At 37.7% G+C, this 17,762-nt stretch overlaps 1 protein-coding gene across 1 annotated transcript; it reads right to left on the bottom strand.

Annotated features, from left to right (window-relative positions):
* Nucleotides 1-535: 535 nt before the first annotated feature.
* Nucleotides 536-17,031, bottom strand: Ac13E (Adenylyl cyclase 13E). The gene is made up of 8 exons (XM_077436440.1): nucleotides 16,931-17,031; nucleotides 12,654-13,079; nucleotides 9,489-10,498; nucleotides 9,099-9,350; nucleotides 8,651-9,025; nucleotides 6,635-7,035; nucleotides 6,371-6,556; nucleotides 536-3,147 (listed from the first exon to the last, which is right to left on the bottom strand). The coding sequence occupies exons 2-8, from the start codon at nucleotides 12,848-12,850 to the stop codon at nucleotides 1,309-1,311; spliced, it is 4,260 nt and encodes a 1,419-aa protein (XP_077292566.1). The 5' UTR covers nucleotides 12,851-13,079; nucleotides 16,931-17,031; the 3' UTR covers nucleotides 536-1,308.
* Between the last annotated feature and the right edge of the window lie 731 nt (nucleotides 17,032-17,762).

The raw sequence follows: 17,762 nt of genomic DNA, 5'->3' as shown, positions 1-17,762 counted from the left end.
TAAAATATTCAATTGATATTCATTTAAAACACACGAGAAGTATTCAAAAGTACACCCAACAATTAAAAATCTTCATATAAAAATCCTACAATTGAAAATACTGTGCATAACATCGTATTGTCCGTGTATCAATACATGAATGAAGTTCCCAACGTCGGCGAATGTGTCTAGGAGAAGCTTCAGAAGAGAAGAAGGGTTGCCCGTTCAAATGAAAAGAAAATTATTATCGAATATTAGAGCAGATTGTTTTAGGAACTTCGTAGATGAGATTTTCTTAAATCTACATATACACATATATAATGTAATAATTAAAATCGACAAAGTGTATCTATATGTGTGCACGTGCTAAAATTGACAATATTTACAAATTAATACAGTAATAATGCAAAAATTCGGATTTTTAAGTCGTAACAACTATGTGTTTCAAATACAATATTGAAAAACACAAGTCTCCATATAATATGTTGATTCAAATACTTTTCGTCAAAATACCTCATATTATAATAATATATATATATATAGAATTTTTTTTGTTAATACATAATTATAAAATATTTCCAATTCATTGATTAAAATTAACAATTCACAACTATCTATCGAATCACAAAATTTTTGGTTACATTTAAAGTTTTTTTTTAAATTTAATTTAATACGAAACAGGAGCAATATATCATCAAAGTACGGGAATACATTTTTTTTTTATGTACGATTAATAAACATTATATATCTTTATGGTAACAGTGATAAAACATTAATACAATTAATATTTATGGCATTATAAAGGTTTCACAATGAAAATTTTACACACAGGATCATCCTAAAATGGGATATATAATATACATACATATATATTTTTTAATTCTTTTTTACAATATCGGAAATATCTTCTTTTTTTTTTTAGTGAAGTATAATTATAATAACCTACAGTTCAATTAGGTTAGCCAGTTACTATTACAACACGCTTCCAAATATTGTACCATCCGAGGAACAACCCTGCTTAAGTTACATTTTCACAAACAGTATGACTGACAGTTTCATATTCGGCTGATATCTGGCCTCATTGTGGTTTTGTGAACCGGTCTTCCTCACTCGGAGCAAGTTTGAAGCGTCCGAAGACCCACATTACAATCAGTAAGTCCTCTCTTATATCTTATACCTTATGTATTTGCATATATATCCATTGGTTTTGTTATTCTAATGAGGGATAGGGTGTTTTGAAGATTATTACTACACTCCATACAAACTTGTATTATTTACTATAAGAGCTGTCAGTGCACACTGTCGGTGTAAACGTACCGTAATACTACTTTAAAGTGAAACATCGTCAGGTTTTTTTCGTAGCAATAAGAACACATTCATATTGTCTTTACCCTTAACGTACACATTACCCCTCGGTTCAAAATCGTACTTCTTATCCAAAATCGGAATACAAGCTTCACCGACTTGAATCTTCCCGTTGACTCCGGTCGAATCCATACGACTGGCTATATTCACAGCATCGCCCCATATATCGTAGAAGAGTTTGGTAGTGCCGATAACACCGGCTGTCACATCGCCGAAGTTATAACCAATCCTCAAGATCAAATTGAACTCGAGCAGATCTCGGTTGAAATTGTTGACGACCTTCTGCATTTCTATGGCAAACTCCATAAGGCAGTATAGGTGCGAGTACGGATCGGTGCTCTCTTGTCGGATGTAGGGATTGAGGCCGCTGGCTGCCATGAACGTGCTGCCGATGGTCTTGATCTTATCGACGGCCTGAAACTGGGGTTCTTCGAGGAGTTCGTCAAAGTCACCGATCAGTTCGTTGAGTACGCGGAGATATTCCTTCCCGCCTAGGTAAGATTCGTCGTACATTTCGTTGAAGTTGACGATGCTGGCGAATATAATGCCGACATCTTTGTGATTCTCGGAATACTTGGCCGTGCTCTTGATCTGGTCGGCGACATGCCTCGGTATGATGTTGTGCAAGAGCCAGTCGGCTTGATTGCGCATGTTCTGCACACGGATCTTGTCCTTGTTGGCGACTATGTTACCGTAGAAGCTCATGCGGTAGCTGATCTCGAACTCGCGGTTCAGAAACCAAACAAGAATCAAGAACAAGAGTATATCTAGATAAATTTCACCTGTATACATGCAATGTTGGCTGTCGATAAGAGGTACGAAGGTAGAGTTGTCGGCGTGCGAAGAATTGAATGTTGAAAAATTGTCGTTGATTGTACTGTTTAAATCTGAAGTGAATCTTAACATACTCATCAAGTGTTTGTATTCCAAACTGACTTCTTTAGCATGCTCGTACTGATCGTGCAAGTTGGGCAAAGCGCTCGGACAGTACAAAACAGCTATGCAGATGAAAACAAACGCCGACAGCGTGACTAGAGTGTTCTTAACCCATAGATTGATCTGAGTGAAGTTACAAAAGTGTATAAGACCAATGCAAAGTAAGCAAATGTAGTATGATTGGTCGCCGCTGACGATCTTCAAAGCGGAGGCGTTGCAAGAAAAGTTCACGAGGACTGAAAGCACGGGCAGACTGAGCAGAAGTCCGCCAAACACGTGCCACGGATACCAGTCGTACAGATGATACAAAAACTTATCCAACAGATTCTTATCATACGGTATCGTCGTCTGAGACAACGCCCAGTGCTTGTGAAAACACAATACAATAGCTAAAATTTGAAATATTATAAATACAACGAAAGCACTAATCCAAAGACTGGTCGGTTCATACAGGGCAAACAATGAAGCGGACACTATTAAGAATATAACAGCCGAGACGACTACGTCTAGGTATGTGTTGAAGTGTGCACTGGCAAGAGTCGGAGGAAAGTCTATCTCGTGATCGTTTGTGCGATGAGCCGTGTTTCGGTACTCGTTCTCAAGATCGCGCGATTTGAAGAACAGAGTGAACGGAGACAGAGGAGGTTTGACGAAGTAGTTGGAGCGGGACTTGGCATTGTCTTGCACACACTGTATCAGCTGCAGGTCGGACTGCTTGCGCAGTGTTAAATGTGATGGGCAAGGGTAGTTAGAAGCTGCTCCAAGCGAAGGTCTCGGTATGCTAGATTGACTAGAAGTGTAGTAGCCGGAAACGCGGCGATGTAATTCTTGAGATGTGCCAAGGGCAGTTTGGCTGACCATGTATATCTGAAATGAGGATTTGAAACAAATATAAGCAAAAAAAAAAATAATATGAAATTTAATTATGTGAAAATATATTGACTAAATTGGGGATAAAAAGATATAAATTCTGCAGTTGACAGCGGTATGGGCCTTTAGTTGGACGTCCCTATGGTGGTGGTATATTGTATAAAAAATCGTTTAGTCTCCTAAATTGACCTTCATAATCCGAGATTACTTTGCATCAAACTTCAGCAAGGTGATATTGATTTGTTATTATTAATGCCTATATGCCGACGGCAAAACCAGAACATTTTTAAGATTTTACTACTTGCTTGGGCATTGTTAACGCCGCTATCAAAGATCATAGTCGCTCGAATTTTATTGTAATGGTTCCGCGACAATTGGTTCAACGGCACAATGTACCCGACAATTGGTTCACTGCCAAAATGTACACGCGACAATAGGTTCATTACCAAGTTTACGCGACAAAATGTTCAAAAGTCCTTAACCGTATCGAAAATTTTCGTATTTTAATGTAATGCATCGTATTGCAGATGTCAGGTTGAGAACACCAGATATATAAACTAATTCAATGACATCAGCAGTACATACGCTTAAAAAGTGATTTTTTCAATTTAAATAAGAAAATATTGGATACTAATTCAATGACATCTGCAATACGATTAAAAAGTTTTTTTTTTCAATTTAAATAATATGTTGGATACGGTTGAGAACACCTGTTTTTTTATATTAATTTAATAACATCCGCGATATATACGATAAAAAGTAAATTTTTCAATTTAAATAAGAAAATATTGGATACGGTTGAGAACCCCTGACATTTAAACTAATTCAACGAAATCCGCGATATATATAATACAATAAAAAGTTACTTTTCCATTAAAATACGAAAATTTTCGATACGGTTGGGGACTTTTGAACATTTTGTCGCGTGAATGTTAATGTCGTGGACATTTTGTCGCGTAAAAATTTTGGTAATGAACCAATTGCCGCGGGTACATTTTGGCAGTGTACCAATTGTCGGGTACATTATGTCGTTGAACCAATTGTCGCGGAACCGTTAATGACGCACACGGCTCCTTACGCTGGTTGGATCACTGTATCACTTCTGAAGGAATTTTAGGATCCATTCAAGGTTTTAAAGTCCACACTGACGTAGTATGGTCATATCATCGCCCACTTTTTGTTATAATTGCTGCGAATGGTCTGAATCGTTCGAGACCATCTCATAATTATCGTCATCGCGACATTGCAACTTGGATGCCACCCAACCCTTCCGACATAATTGCATATTCGATAGAAATAATTAAATCTTTGGATCGTATCGTCTTTGATAAAACTCTTCAAAACTATAATTTGAGAAAATGCACAGATACTGAGCATATAGGAATATATATATAGCAAGCATTTCAATGAGTCTGGATCAGATTTGATGGATATGGCTGATGTGGTTATGTCTAACTCGGAGGATTCGACTTGCGTCATAACTGGCGATGAAGTTGAAACTGCATTGAGGTCAATGTCTGGAGGGAAAGCTACTGGCTGGGACAGAATCAGTACGGATCATGTTCTGCATAGTGGCAAGAATTTCTTCGTCATATTCGCAAGGCTCTTCAATTTCATGATTATGCATGAACATGTACCTGAAGAGTTTTCAAGGATGACTATTGTTCCTGTCCTCAAGTCATCAAAGCTTGATGCTTTAGCCATTGACAGCTATCGTCCTATTGCTCTAGCTACCATTTTATCTAGAGTTCTAGAGAAGATATTGAGTAGCAGATTAAGTGCCTTTAACTACCTTTTGTCAGCTGATGAACAATTTGGATTCAAGAGCCACTCGTCGACGGATATGGCCATCTACACTTTAAAACAGGTGGTGGATTTTATACATCGCGAAAAACTTCCGTATACGCCTGTTTTCTAGACTTATCCAAGGCCTTCGATCGAGTGAATCATGATCTACTATGTTCCAAACTGTTTAAAAGGGGAGCTCCAAGTCAAATCGTGAGTTTTTTATCATCCTGGTACCAGAATCAGTTCAACCATGTACGCTGGGGGAATGCCCACTCTGATTCCACTTCTTTGAAGTGCGGGGTTAGACAGAATAAGTCAATGTCTTCGGGCTTATTCAACTTGTACATGGATGAACTTTCCTATCGCCTTCGACAGACTGGAGTTGGTTGCTACACGAGGAATATGCAGTAACCACATCAGCCATGTGGATGACATGATGATCTTGGCACCTTCTCTGTCAGCTCTGAATCACCTCAAGGAAGTTTGCTCGAGTTATGCTGCAGAACATAATATGCGGTATAATACGGGTAAATCCATAGTATTAATCTTCCGATACGATCGAGGTCCTCATTTCGTCATCAACATTATTTTAGATGGACGTAATCTTGAAACCGTTAGGGAAGTCAAGTACCTGGGACACCTGCTGCCGGAGGATCTCTTTGATGACATTTTGATTTTTTTTGTTTTAAAATGCTTATAATGAATTGTCTAGCGAATTTTAAGTCAAAAATGTTTTATTTTTACGGATTTTTTCTCCGTCCTATTTTGCGTTTATTTGGCCAGTTTTTTATTTAACTCAATATTTTTTTTTATTAAAACGCACAATAGAAAATGCACATTTTTTTTTATTAAAACGCAAAATAGCACGGAGAAAAAATCCGTAAAAAAAATATACATTTTTGACTTTTAAAATTCGCTAGACAATTAATTATAAGTATTTTAAAACAAAAAAAAATCACAATCAATAGAAAAAACATCTGACTATTGATTGCAATACTCACTGTGAGCACATCAATACTAGATTTTGAGTTAAAGACCGCAAAACGATCACTAACCAACAAAAATCATTATCATATTCGAATTCAGTGGGTCAAACTTAGTAAAGATTGGTTAGTCTCCGCTCTGGTAACTCAAAAACGTCATTTTTTGTTGTTCAGTGTAATTGATTGCACTTATTATTATTATTATCATTATATATTTATTTTTCTTTACTATTTTTCAATAATGTTTTTATTATTTATTTAAAGTTTGGACCATTGTAGCATTACAGGAATTCCTAATGCGCCACAATGGTCAAAAATATAACAGAAAAGAAAATAATATATACGTATTATTAATATGGGCGTTGGGGATTGCATTATTCTCCCTATTGCCTGGAATAAAAAGTTATTATTATTATGATTATTATTAATAACTAGTTGTCATTACAAACCTGTTGTTGTATACTAGACCGACGGCTGTTGCTTCGAATGCCCGAGTCTTTGCGACTGTTGACGGAAGGGCACAAGCTGACCTGATCGTCGGCAATTACAATATGTGAAGGAACATTAGAAGAATACATGGGCAGATCGTGCAGGTGGCTTATCGTCGAACTGCGAGCACGATTCTGATGATATATCTGAAAGGAACAAACGCCAATCATCAAAAAAACTTCATCCTCACACGACAACGACAACATTCGCCACCAAGAACGCACCTCACAATGCGTAGTTCTTCCGTATTGGGATCTATAGCTGCTACTTCGAGCGAACGGAGACACGTCGCTCCTCGATTGGCTAATATACGACTTAATGTCTAAAATATCACTTTCGTAAGCCGAAGCCGTGGAGTTGCGCTGAGAGCACACGTCCACACGGAGTTTGTTGGGATTCAGAGAATTCACGGGTTTAGTGCCGTCGGTTTCGCTCGTCTCTATCACAATGGGAACTTGTTGGTAACCGTTCGGCGATGATACTACAATTCCATCCATGACGATGTTTTCTTTGTCTAACATTGACTGGTCCTTGTTTGATTCGTCGAGTCGGATGTCGTCGGTTTTCCTCAGGAATTTTGGTACTTTCCAGTTTCTTATTTTTGTGGCGTACTTTCCGTAGCTTCCTGAAAACAATCAAAATTGTCATGCATTAGATTATGGGTTACAGCTGTTGGCCACTGTACGGTACTTGCCGACTGATAAGAACGCTATGGTGCTTCTGTTTGTTGCTAAACAATATCAATATATTATTATGCCGTCAATTGACGATACAAAGTGTATTATTTTAGTTCAAGTGGCCAATGAATCGATCAATTCAAGTGGTCCTAACAGATAAGAATATGAAGTAACAGCGAAAATACTCGATTCCACATATGTAGGTTCAAATTCGTACATAATTTTGGTGAAAGTAAAATTTTGTATTATTGGGTGCATTGGAGTTATTAATGAATCGATATACGATTTTTTGGCTTTCAATTAATTTATAGCAATTTATTTTGATTATTATACTTAAAGTGAAACAGTTTGTTCGAAAAATATAAACAAAAGTCAGTGGAGATGCATCGGGTGTATGCAATAATTCGACAAAAAGTAAAAAACTACTAAATTTCATTTAAAAGGGCATTATGGATCTTCACACCATTATACAAAGTTTTTATAATGATCCATGTAAATTGCAATCTCTCAACCTAACCCTTAGAATGTTAACCAACGCCGATCGGCATTTTGCCAACAAGTTCATGGGCCTGAAAAACGCCGATAGGCGTGTTATTTTGAACATGTACAAAGTAAACAAGAAAACTACCCGCTAAGCCTTTCCAGGTAGCATTGAAAAAAATGCGTTGAACATGGTTTGTGCAATCCGTGTCATTCATTTTTCAACGTTTATAAAGATTGGTTTACACCGGAATTTCTGAATTTATAACCATAGCAGAATTTCCCGATGACAATCCCCAACTGTGGAGTATTTTAGATTGTGGCTTGGCATTTAGATTGCGAGCATTACATTTTAACAACAATGAATAAGATGGAACTAGTTTTGGAAAAATATATTCATTAAGAGATTTCTTTTGTTTATTTTATATTGTTGCAAGATATATTAGTCTAAACACACCTTTACAAAACTCGAAATCTTCAGCGGTAGTTATCTAGGGTTTGTTTGGATTAGCTACAATTTTTATACCTGCTTTCTATTGGATTTCTTAATAATTCTAGTATGAAATGTTCAGCGTGGCAGGCTTTCAACAGAAAATGTCAGCACTCAAAGGTTTAATGAATGAAATGGTTTTAAAATCCAAGAGGTCAACTTCTGTTGGCCAGGCAAATTACTGTAACGTAGGAACATAAGAGAGAGTATCCACGGTCTAAGTGCATTCGTGGGTGAACAATAGAGACCCCGGATTAGGCTAACGGAACTCAGTAAGTGCCAGAACAAAGGATACGCTGAAGTTCTCAAAGACCTGGGCGAGTGCGTGCGTAAACAATAGACCTTTAAGTGCCTAAACTATAGACACATTAATGGATTGGGGAAGCTGTGCTGTGCAAATCGTCCTTTATAAGGAGGTACACACGGTAGATCAGATTATTCTGGGGTGAGCGGTGGTTGTGTGGACCTCTGGGATCGTTGAATAAATGCTGTGAAGCGACTTTGGTCTTTCATTTGGATCCTGAACCCATCCCTATGCAACTTTATTATACATATGTATATAAAAAAAAATAGTAATAACAAATTATGCTAACCTGTCGACGTGGGACTCTTCGACGAATCATCTTCAATTTTTTTAATGCTTGATCTTTCCTCTTCGTTGTCCGAGTCAAGTATACTGGGTAGAGAATTGGCTTTAATTTTTAAATTGAAGGGATTCGGAGAAAGATGATTAGGATTCAACGCCGGCGGAGTCAACGGGAACGACGTGTGCGGATTCGTACCCTCGAAACGGATACTGGGACACAAATTTAAATTCGGCGAAAGAGTATTCGCCAAAGGCGATACAGAATCGTTGTGCGGCGGAGATATAATCAACCTTAATGGCATCGAGTTGGAAATGTTCACCGGACTTAAATTGTCATCTGCGAATTGTGACTGTCGTCCTTCAATGAAGAACGTTTTATGACCTGAAATTCACTTAACATAAGAAAACGATTCAAAACAATTCGAAATAATTACATTGAAAACACACTCGCATACCGAACACATCTTCAGCTTCTTCTAAGACGTAATCGGTGAGGAACCGGCTCGTCTCTTCGGAGATGTGAACCCGTCCAGGCTTCCCGGTGGATTCCATTTTATTGGCCAACGACACGTCGTTGCTCCAAACGTCAAATTTGAACCGTTTCGTGCCTACGATTCCGCAAAGCACCGTTCCAGTGTGTACTCCGACTCGCATGTTGACTCCTTCATGCCTCTGTTCGTCAAAATATTTAATAGCTGTTATCATACCTGTAAGCAAGTAAGACAGTTTAAAATATTTTAACTGTTTAAGTCAAATAAAAGCTTTTCATACATATAGACATGAGCGAAACCATTATATTATGATGATATTTCAAGATAAATACATCAAAACCAATGCCTAATTACCTAATCCCATTTCCACACAGCACTTGGCATGATCAGCCCTCGGCTCCGGACACCCCGACACACAATAGTAGCAATCTCCCAACGTTGAAATCTTCTCACAATTATTAATCTGACACAGCTCGTCGAACCTTTCAAACAGATCGTTCAATATGTTGACCAGCTCCTCGGCAGTCTTGTTGCTGGACATTTTCGTAAACCCGACTATGTCGGCAAAGAGAATACTAACATTTTCCATGCAGTGCATGTTGAACGGCCGAAACAGCGACTTCAAATCCGAAGCACCGGGATTAGAGTTCCGAGGATACAGACTATTGTTGCGCTTGAGACTGCTCTCGGACTCCATACCCGTCTCGGACAACAACCAATCGGCGACTTTCGGCGGCATCACCGACAGTATCATCTTTTCCTTGAGGATCTTCTCCATTTCCAGCTGCCTTCGGACGAGTAGACTCTGTCCGACTTTCATGAACGTGCCGCGCATGCGAACCACAGTCATCAATAAAATATGTAGGCCTATAATGTGAACACAGATTTGCAATAGTATACGAACAGTCAAGCCGGCGCACGTCACGTCCGAGCCCTTATCGTGCATGTAGACGTTCATCAGCTCGAAGGTGACGGAGTAGGCGATGTTGACGCCGGCGCACATGTAAACGGGCATCGGTATCACCGTGTAGATGATGAGCACGATCTCTACGCACATGGCGAAATGGCCCGCCTGGCTTATGTCTCCGATGAAGTGCACATCCTTGAACGTCTTGTACGGGAAGAAGCCGACAAGGAAGAGACTCAGCAAGCACAGCAGCAGGGCTATGACGAAAGATATAGTGTGCATGTGCCGTTTGAAGACGTCGGTGAGAGTGATCAGAAGGATCAGGAGGGCCGATAGGAAGACGCCGGCGAAGATGGTGCAGAACAACGGCCATCTTAGCAGATGTCCGTTCACGCCGAACGTGATGAAGTACAAGAACCATATGAGCGAGAACGCTAAGATGTAGAGCAGAGCATATCTGAAACGAGAGAAATAACATCGGTGATTCATTACGTTTGATTAATTGGGTAGTTTTAAAATAATACTATAGGTCATGTTAGCCATTTATGTATATAAATAAGCATCAACACTGTATAATAATTATCGCTTTGATAATGCAGTGTCGACAAAGTGTTTAAATATTAATAGTAGTGTAAGTCAAATAAACAACATGTTGATAGAGCCGAAGAAGACATATGAACGATTAATTTCTAGTGTCCGTTTTTGAATGATTTTGACTCAGGCGACGCCAGGTAGTCGTTAAGGTCATTTAATAAACGACTGCATGAAGCTAATTATCGAAATGAAATTTTTATAACATGTATTTCTCGTTAGTTGAAAAGTTGTTATTGTAAGTTCCGGCAATACTGTTTCCGGATAGAGAAAAATGAGATATTATATTGCAGATTTTTTCATACCAATGAAATTTTTACTATAAATTGTTTGGGCAAAATATCCTTCGAAGTCCCTTATAAGAGTTAGGAATCGTTTACTTCCAGACAGGGCCAAAGAGAGGTAATATGTATATAAAAATACATACATCTATTTGAAGCTAAATGTTTATTATTTTTCGATCTGCGCATTATTTGTGTCCATGTGAAATCGTACCTGTTATATAATACTTTTTTATTCGATTATTTAAAAAAATAACATAGGTGATTTTCTAATAGTTCTGATAGATTTTTGGCATATTAAAAATATATCACTTTGTCACAAGGCCCTCTTGTATGCATACGGGTATGTATTATACGCGATTCCTTTTGGTGGCCCTGCTTCTAGATGTAGTAATGTTTTCAACGAAAGATGTTTACTAACCCGATGAAGATCCTTCAAGATTCTCAAACCTTTATGTAAGATTTTGTATAGTACAATATTTATTATATAAATTTATCACGGTGTACAACATTGATTGCAATCAAATGTTTATTTAGTAACAGCGTTTTTGTTATATAATAATTTTAACACACAAAAAACTGTTCATTTTACATGTTATAGTATTTCTGAATTAATATGTTTATCTTTGAAGCAGATTCAAATCGCAATATGAAAACTTTCAACATAAAATTATATTTAGTACAATTTGATAAATGTTTTTTTAACTCGATTTAAAATTATTTTTTTAATGTATGGAATTTAAATGAAACGTTTCACATATACATAACAAATCAGCATATGTACATATGAGCTGTTATATTTGGAAGGGTAAACGGACTACTAGTCATATGTGAACCGGTCACAGGACTACCGGTCGCTCTAGATCGGTCACACGTGATCACCCGTCACACTAAAACTGGTCACACCCTAAAACTGGTCAAGAGAAAACTGGTCACACCCAAAAATTCGACCAATTTTTAATTTTAGGGTGTGACCAGTTTTTTCGTGACCAAATTTCGGGTGTGACCAGTTTTTTCGTGACCAATTTTCGGATGTGACCAGTTTTAGTGTGACGGGTGATCACGTGTGACCGATCTAGAGCGAGCGGTAGTCCTGTGACCGGTTCACATTTGACTAGTAATCACCGAATCATTTGGAAGTGACATATATAAGTCGACTTTTCGTCATTACGAGAAATACTTTGCAAAAAATGTAATATGTTTTGCGTTTAATAATATTTAAAAATACTGGTAGCTTGTAATACATCTGCTTTTCCAAGATTCTAGACATATCGAATTAAAATAAGTGATAACAATGAGTAAATAAAGTCAAACAGAAATGGCAAATATTTATTTATAATAAAAAAAAAGCACAAAATTTTTCATGTAACGTGAAACACCACTTAAAATTGTGATGAGCTTGAAGAAGAAAACAGATGGTTGAATACTCTATACGATTTCGATGTACTTTCGGGTAAAAGACAATCGATTGAATTGGTATACGATGTAATCAAGATGAAAACTTAATTAAAGGTCGTGGGGAATTGAAACTGAAGGGCGCATGTAAAATTGAGTCAACATACTGAAGCATTGGCTGAAAACGAAAACGAAAGGCAGGTAAGTTGCAAACGAAGAGATGGATATGTGAGTTGGGTGTGGTGGAGGTGAAGGAAGTGGGGAGTATGGGGGAGTAGGAGTAGGAGTAGGAGTAGGAGTAGGTGAAGGTGAAGGTGAAGGAAAGTATGAATGTGAAGTGTGTACCTGAAGCGCAGCCTGGTCTGGGCGAAGGTGCTGGTGGTGAACTGGGCCTCGAGCAGGTCCGAGTCGAAGCGGGGGCGCAGCGCCTGCAGCAGGGCGCAGATGGGGGGCGCGCGCTCGAACAGCAGGGGGGCGCAGGCGGGGGTCGGGGGTGAGGGCGGGGGCGGAGGGGCGTCCTCGGCCGCACCCGACTCAGGCATGGGGTTGGCTGGGGGCGCGGGGGGCGCGGGGAGCGGGGGCCGCCCCGACACCGAGCATGCCGCCCTCCGAACAGCGACCGACCTCCGTCGACCGCCACCGCCACCGCACAACTGTCACTTCACGTTCACGCACACACTCGCACTCTACGCCAAACACTACCGCGGCCCTGACGCCGATGCTAGCGACCATGCACCGATATCATGTTTTCTCGTTTTTTCACTTTAATATCTGCAAATAAATAGACGGTGCATTTTATTGTGTGCTTTCAATTTAGTATAGAGCGATTGCACTAGCGAGTGATAACGTATTGCTAAATGGCCGACTTGAATTTATCTAGGGCGATGTTTGTTCTATCGAAACAGCATGACGTTTACATATCATGTAATAATCAGTTTACAATATTTGCTTTTTTACACGGTCTCCGTCACGGGTCCGAATGTGAAACGCCCGAAAACGAAAATATCGGAAGGCAAAGATTGAAAATCGAAAGATCTTAAGTCGAAAGATCACAAAAAAGGGTGCATGTTAAACGGTACATACTCACGTACATGGATGCGGTGCATCCGCTCTAAAATCGCCAGACAAATTGAACCACAGATTAACGGACGGCTGCTTTAAATGCAATTCTCGTCTTCTCGAATGATAGATTGCACATCAGATGACGGGTAACCTTTCGATGTGCACAGATGCAATTATTAAAATGGTAATTATTAAAATTGAGTTGGATCTCTCAGGCGAGTTTAATAAGGCAAGATTCAATAAGTTCCGAATCTTGCCTTATTAAACTCGCCAGAAAGATCCAACTCAATTTTAATAATTGCATCTGTGCACATCGAAAGGTTACTCGTCATCTGATGTGCAATCTATCATTCGAGAAAACGAGAATTACGTTTAAAGCTGTCGTTCGTTTATCTGGCGATTTTAGAGCGGATGCACCATCTGTGCACATCGAAAGGTTACTCGTCATCTGATGTGCAATCTATCATTCGAGAAAACGAGAATTACGTTTAAAGCTGTCGTTCGTTTATCTGGCGATTTTAGAGCGGATGCACCAAACCCCACGTACATACTCACTTAATTTGCGCGAGCAGGATACAACAGGAACAAAAGGAACAGGGTTTTCCTCCCGTATTAATGTGCGCGCGCAGAATACGGGAGGAAAAGCCTGTTCCTCTTGTTCCTGTTGTATCCTGCTCGCGTAAATTAAGTGAGTATGTACCGGTTGCCATGCACCCCTTTTTTATCTTTCGATTTAAGATCTTTCGATTTGCATTTTCGGGCGTTTCACATTCGGGCTCGTGAGGTAGACCCGTTTGTTCGATCGAAATAGCATGACGAATTCCTTATGAAATATTATCACATAATAATAATAATCAGTTTACAATACTTGCTTTTTTACCGGATCGATTACATTTTATGTGTCTTGTTTATGGTGAATTTTTTTTTTAAATTATTTATGTACTAGCTGAACCCGGCATAAGTTGCAATACCACAATAACGCTTGCAATTCCCGTTTCCGAGCTCAACTAACGTCTCTTCAAAGCCGTGTCGTCATAAATCAACTGGTAACGTGGTTACTAATGAACAAATTTCCTTGACTACACAATGGCGCTTCAAACTTTCGCGTCGGTAAAATCTTAATTACGAATATTATTATAAAGTGGTTTTTTCACAGTAATCTTCCCGGACATGCATACATCAAATCCTGAAAGATCCATCGTAACCACTTGAGTAGTTTAGGAGCCTATACGAGACAGACAGACAAACCAACAAACATTCAATTTTATATATATGTATAAAGATATGTTACATTCGCTTCGGTGATTATTCCGCACAAAATGAATTCGCAAACGTCACTAAAATCTCGATCCCGGAACATCTGGCACCTGAAAATTCCATCCATCGAGAGTTAACCACACGAACTATCATAATAACGAGAACTCGAGTTCTAGATATTCGATATTCATAATTTTCGTAGCAACGATTATCTTATGCGCGATCGCAATATGCGAAATAATCCGTTTACCGTTACAGTCGAAGTGTGTTTTCAGTTGTAATATATTTTGACTAATTGGAATATATTTCGTCTAACCCACATTGAAGTTGATTCATGTGGCGAATTACATTCCAACTGATAAAAATTTATTAAAACTGAAAATACAGAAGAACTTTAGACTTTAGACTAGGTATTACGAAGTATGGTAATTATTATTGTATTAGACATTTCTAATAATGTGTTCAAAAGAAATATGCGACTTTCCAACTTATATACATATACATATATGTACATACATATGTATATAGTGACCATTTGTACATATCGTGCTTGTAGTTAATTATTATTTTGTATGCTCAGGATTAATAAACACAAAAAGAAATTAGCTTTTATATAGGATAATTACATACGAGAGGATATACAAAAGAAGCCAAAAGTTTAATTATTTAATTCTCGATAACGTCAATCGAAAATACACATAAAATACTAATCACTAGTTCGTAGACGTAATCAATTAATAAACATTGATATAATAATAAGAGATTCTCAAAAGCATACGCAGTCTACTTATCTTATATACGGTTCGGTGATTATTCCGCAAAAAGCGATCTTGCGCAAGTCACTAAAATCTCGATCACGGAACATCTGGCACCCAAAAACTCCATCAATCGAAATATTGTACTAACAGAATATTGTACAATGCCAGATGTTCCGTGATCGAGATTTTAGTGACTTGCGCGAGATAGCTTTGTGCGGAATAATCACCGAACCTTTACATACGTACATACATTTGTAGATTTGAACAGTGTTGCCAGGTATCAAATTTTTATGCCGATAAAATGAGGATGTATGTATGTGTATTAGGCAAATATCGATTTTCACTTTTGCAGAGTGAAAATCGATATGTAAATGCATTACATTTTAACGCATTGTATTACGATGCGTGATGTCATTTTCATGATTGATTGGCGTGCAATCTATCTTACTGTCGGTTATGTCTTCATGGAATCATCCATAACATTAAAATTGACAGGGAGTTTTTTTACAGAAACATAATAAAAACCGACACTATCCATCTAAATGTAGCACTGGAAATGAGCTTTGTTATATAATGTAGTATTGTGAATTTTAAATGTGTTAATTATCATACTTAATTATCATTTTGGTATAAAAAAAAATTGTATTTATCAATATTTTCATAAAAACCAAATAAAACTAAATTTAACGAGTAGCAAATAATGTTCAATTATCAATTTTGAAAGAGACTTTGTATAATATATTTGTGTCTTTGGTTGGGAACTCCGAAAACAAAACAAAGTTTCTATGACGACAATTCAATTGGTTGAATATTATATTTTTTCAACTAGTGTATTATATTATTATATATTGTACGTTTTGTTGGCAGTGTTTTAGCTGGGACGTACACACATATGTATGTCGAATCGAAGCGACTATTATAGTACGGCGAGCGTTATCTTACACATACACACACAGACACACAAAATAGCGATATTATATATGTTACAGTGAAAGCATATTTCAAGTGAAAATATATTTTCACCAATTCGAGCAGTGAAAATGTATCAAACAATAATATTACAACGTTTAACCATACATCTAGAATATACTAGATCCGCCCTCACGTGTTATACTTGTCTCCCTTTTGGCGCATGCAAAATACATGGCGCATGCACAGTCTCTATTAGTAGGTAGGTAGGTACCACTGCGTCGTAGGGAAAAAAACCCAACTTCCCCGGTAGTTAAACCCCCCGCACCCCTCAGTTAGTGAAGACAAGATCTCCGTCCAAAATAGCACGTCTGGGCCCATCTAGTGTATTATACATCAATGCGTTTAACTCTATAAATTTAATAGGGCCAACCTTTACTTAACCTAACCTAACCTAACCCTTAAATAACACCAACCCTAACAATCTAATCTTGAATGAATAAAACCAACCCTGAAAATGTAACTGGTTATGATATCACTGAAACGTCACTGAAAATATATTTTCACTTGAAATATACATAATTTCACTGTGACATATATTATATATGATAATAAATGTAAATTTAAAAGTTGCACTTTAGTTAGTGGTCGTCGAAACTGTTGCAGATTTCTTGCTGATTTGCGCAAAAACCAAACACGACCGGAGATCTTTCTGATCCAACGGACTGCGATAAACTGAACGATCGTTTCAGCATGTCGACTCGCAAATTTTCAGGACGATGATTCATCCGAGCGTTAAATCAACTTGTGGAAACAAACAGGTATATGAGGCGATACGATGTACGAAAAATACATTTTCTGTGCATGTGTACATTATAATCAAACTTGACTTTGATATTAATGGCTTTTACGAGCGTGTCGATATTTCAAATTATGAACTTTCTAAAAATATACACATACACATGCTCGATAAAACTTTTTCACTTTGAACTGGATCGATTTGTTTATTTGTAATGTGTTATACATACATATATACATACTAGAAGATACATGTTCTAAATACTAGAAGAAGTCAACGAATGTTTGTTTTAAATGTGTTAAGGCTATGAAACAACTCTGTTTTTTTTTTTTAATTATATTTATGAATTTAGTTAAGGAAATTTTTGTTTTGGAAATATATGTATGTATCCATGTAGTATATTGCCAAAGGTGTTACGTTAATAAATTGGCTTTGATTTTTTAAAATAGAACACGCGTATACAAATACATTCATATATCTATTGAACGGATGAATGCTTACACTCTATCAATGTTTTAATCAGTTGTAAATATTATTTTAAAACAGCAGATATTGTATTATAATTGAATTGCAAAAAACACGGCTAGACTGGTACGAAAAATAGCCAGGGCCGCACCTAGGAGTTCGGCCGCCTGTGTGCAAACTTAAATTGGCCGCTCTTTAATTTTA

The sequence above is a fragment of the Arctopsyche grandis genome, chromosome 8 (genome assembly GCF_051622035.1).
Source record: "Arctopsyche grandis isolate Sample6627 chromosome 8, ASM5162203v2, whole genome shotgun sequence".
NCBI lineage: Eukaryota > Metazoa > Arthropoda > Insecta > Trichoptera > Hydropsychidae > Arctopsyche > Arctopsyche grandis.
This window is presented reverse-complemented; position numbering and strand designations above follow the sequence as displayed.

Coding starts and splice junctions, on each gene's coding strand:
- Ac13E (XM_077436440.1), bottom strand. CDS start 12,850: ATGCCTGAGTCGGGTGCGGCCGAGGACGCCCCTCCGCCCCCGCCCTCA. Junction 9,351..9,488: donor CTGTGTGGAAATGGGATTAG/GTAATTAGGCAT, acceptor ACTTGCTTACAG/GTATGATAACAGCTATTAAA. Junction 7,036..8,650: donor GAAGAGTCCCACGTCGACAG/GTTAGCATAATT, acceptor GATTGTTTTCAG/GAAGCTACGGAAAGTACGCC.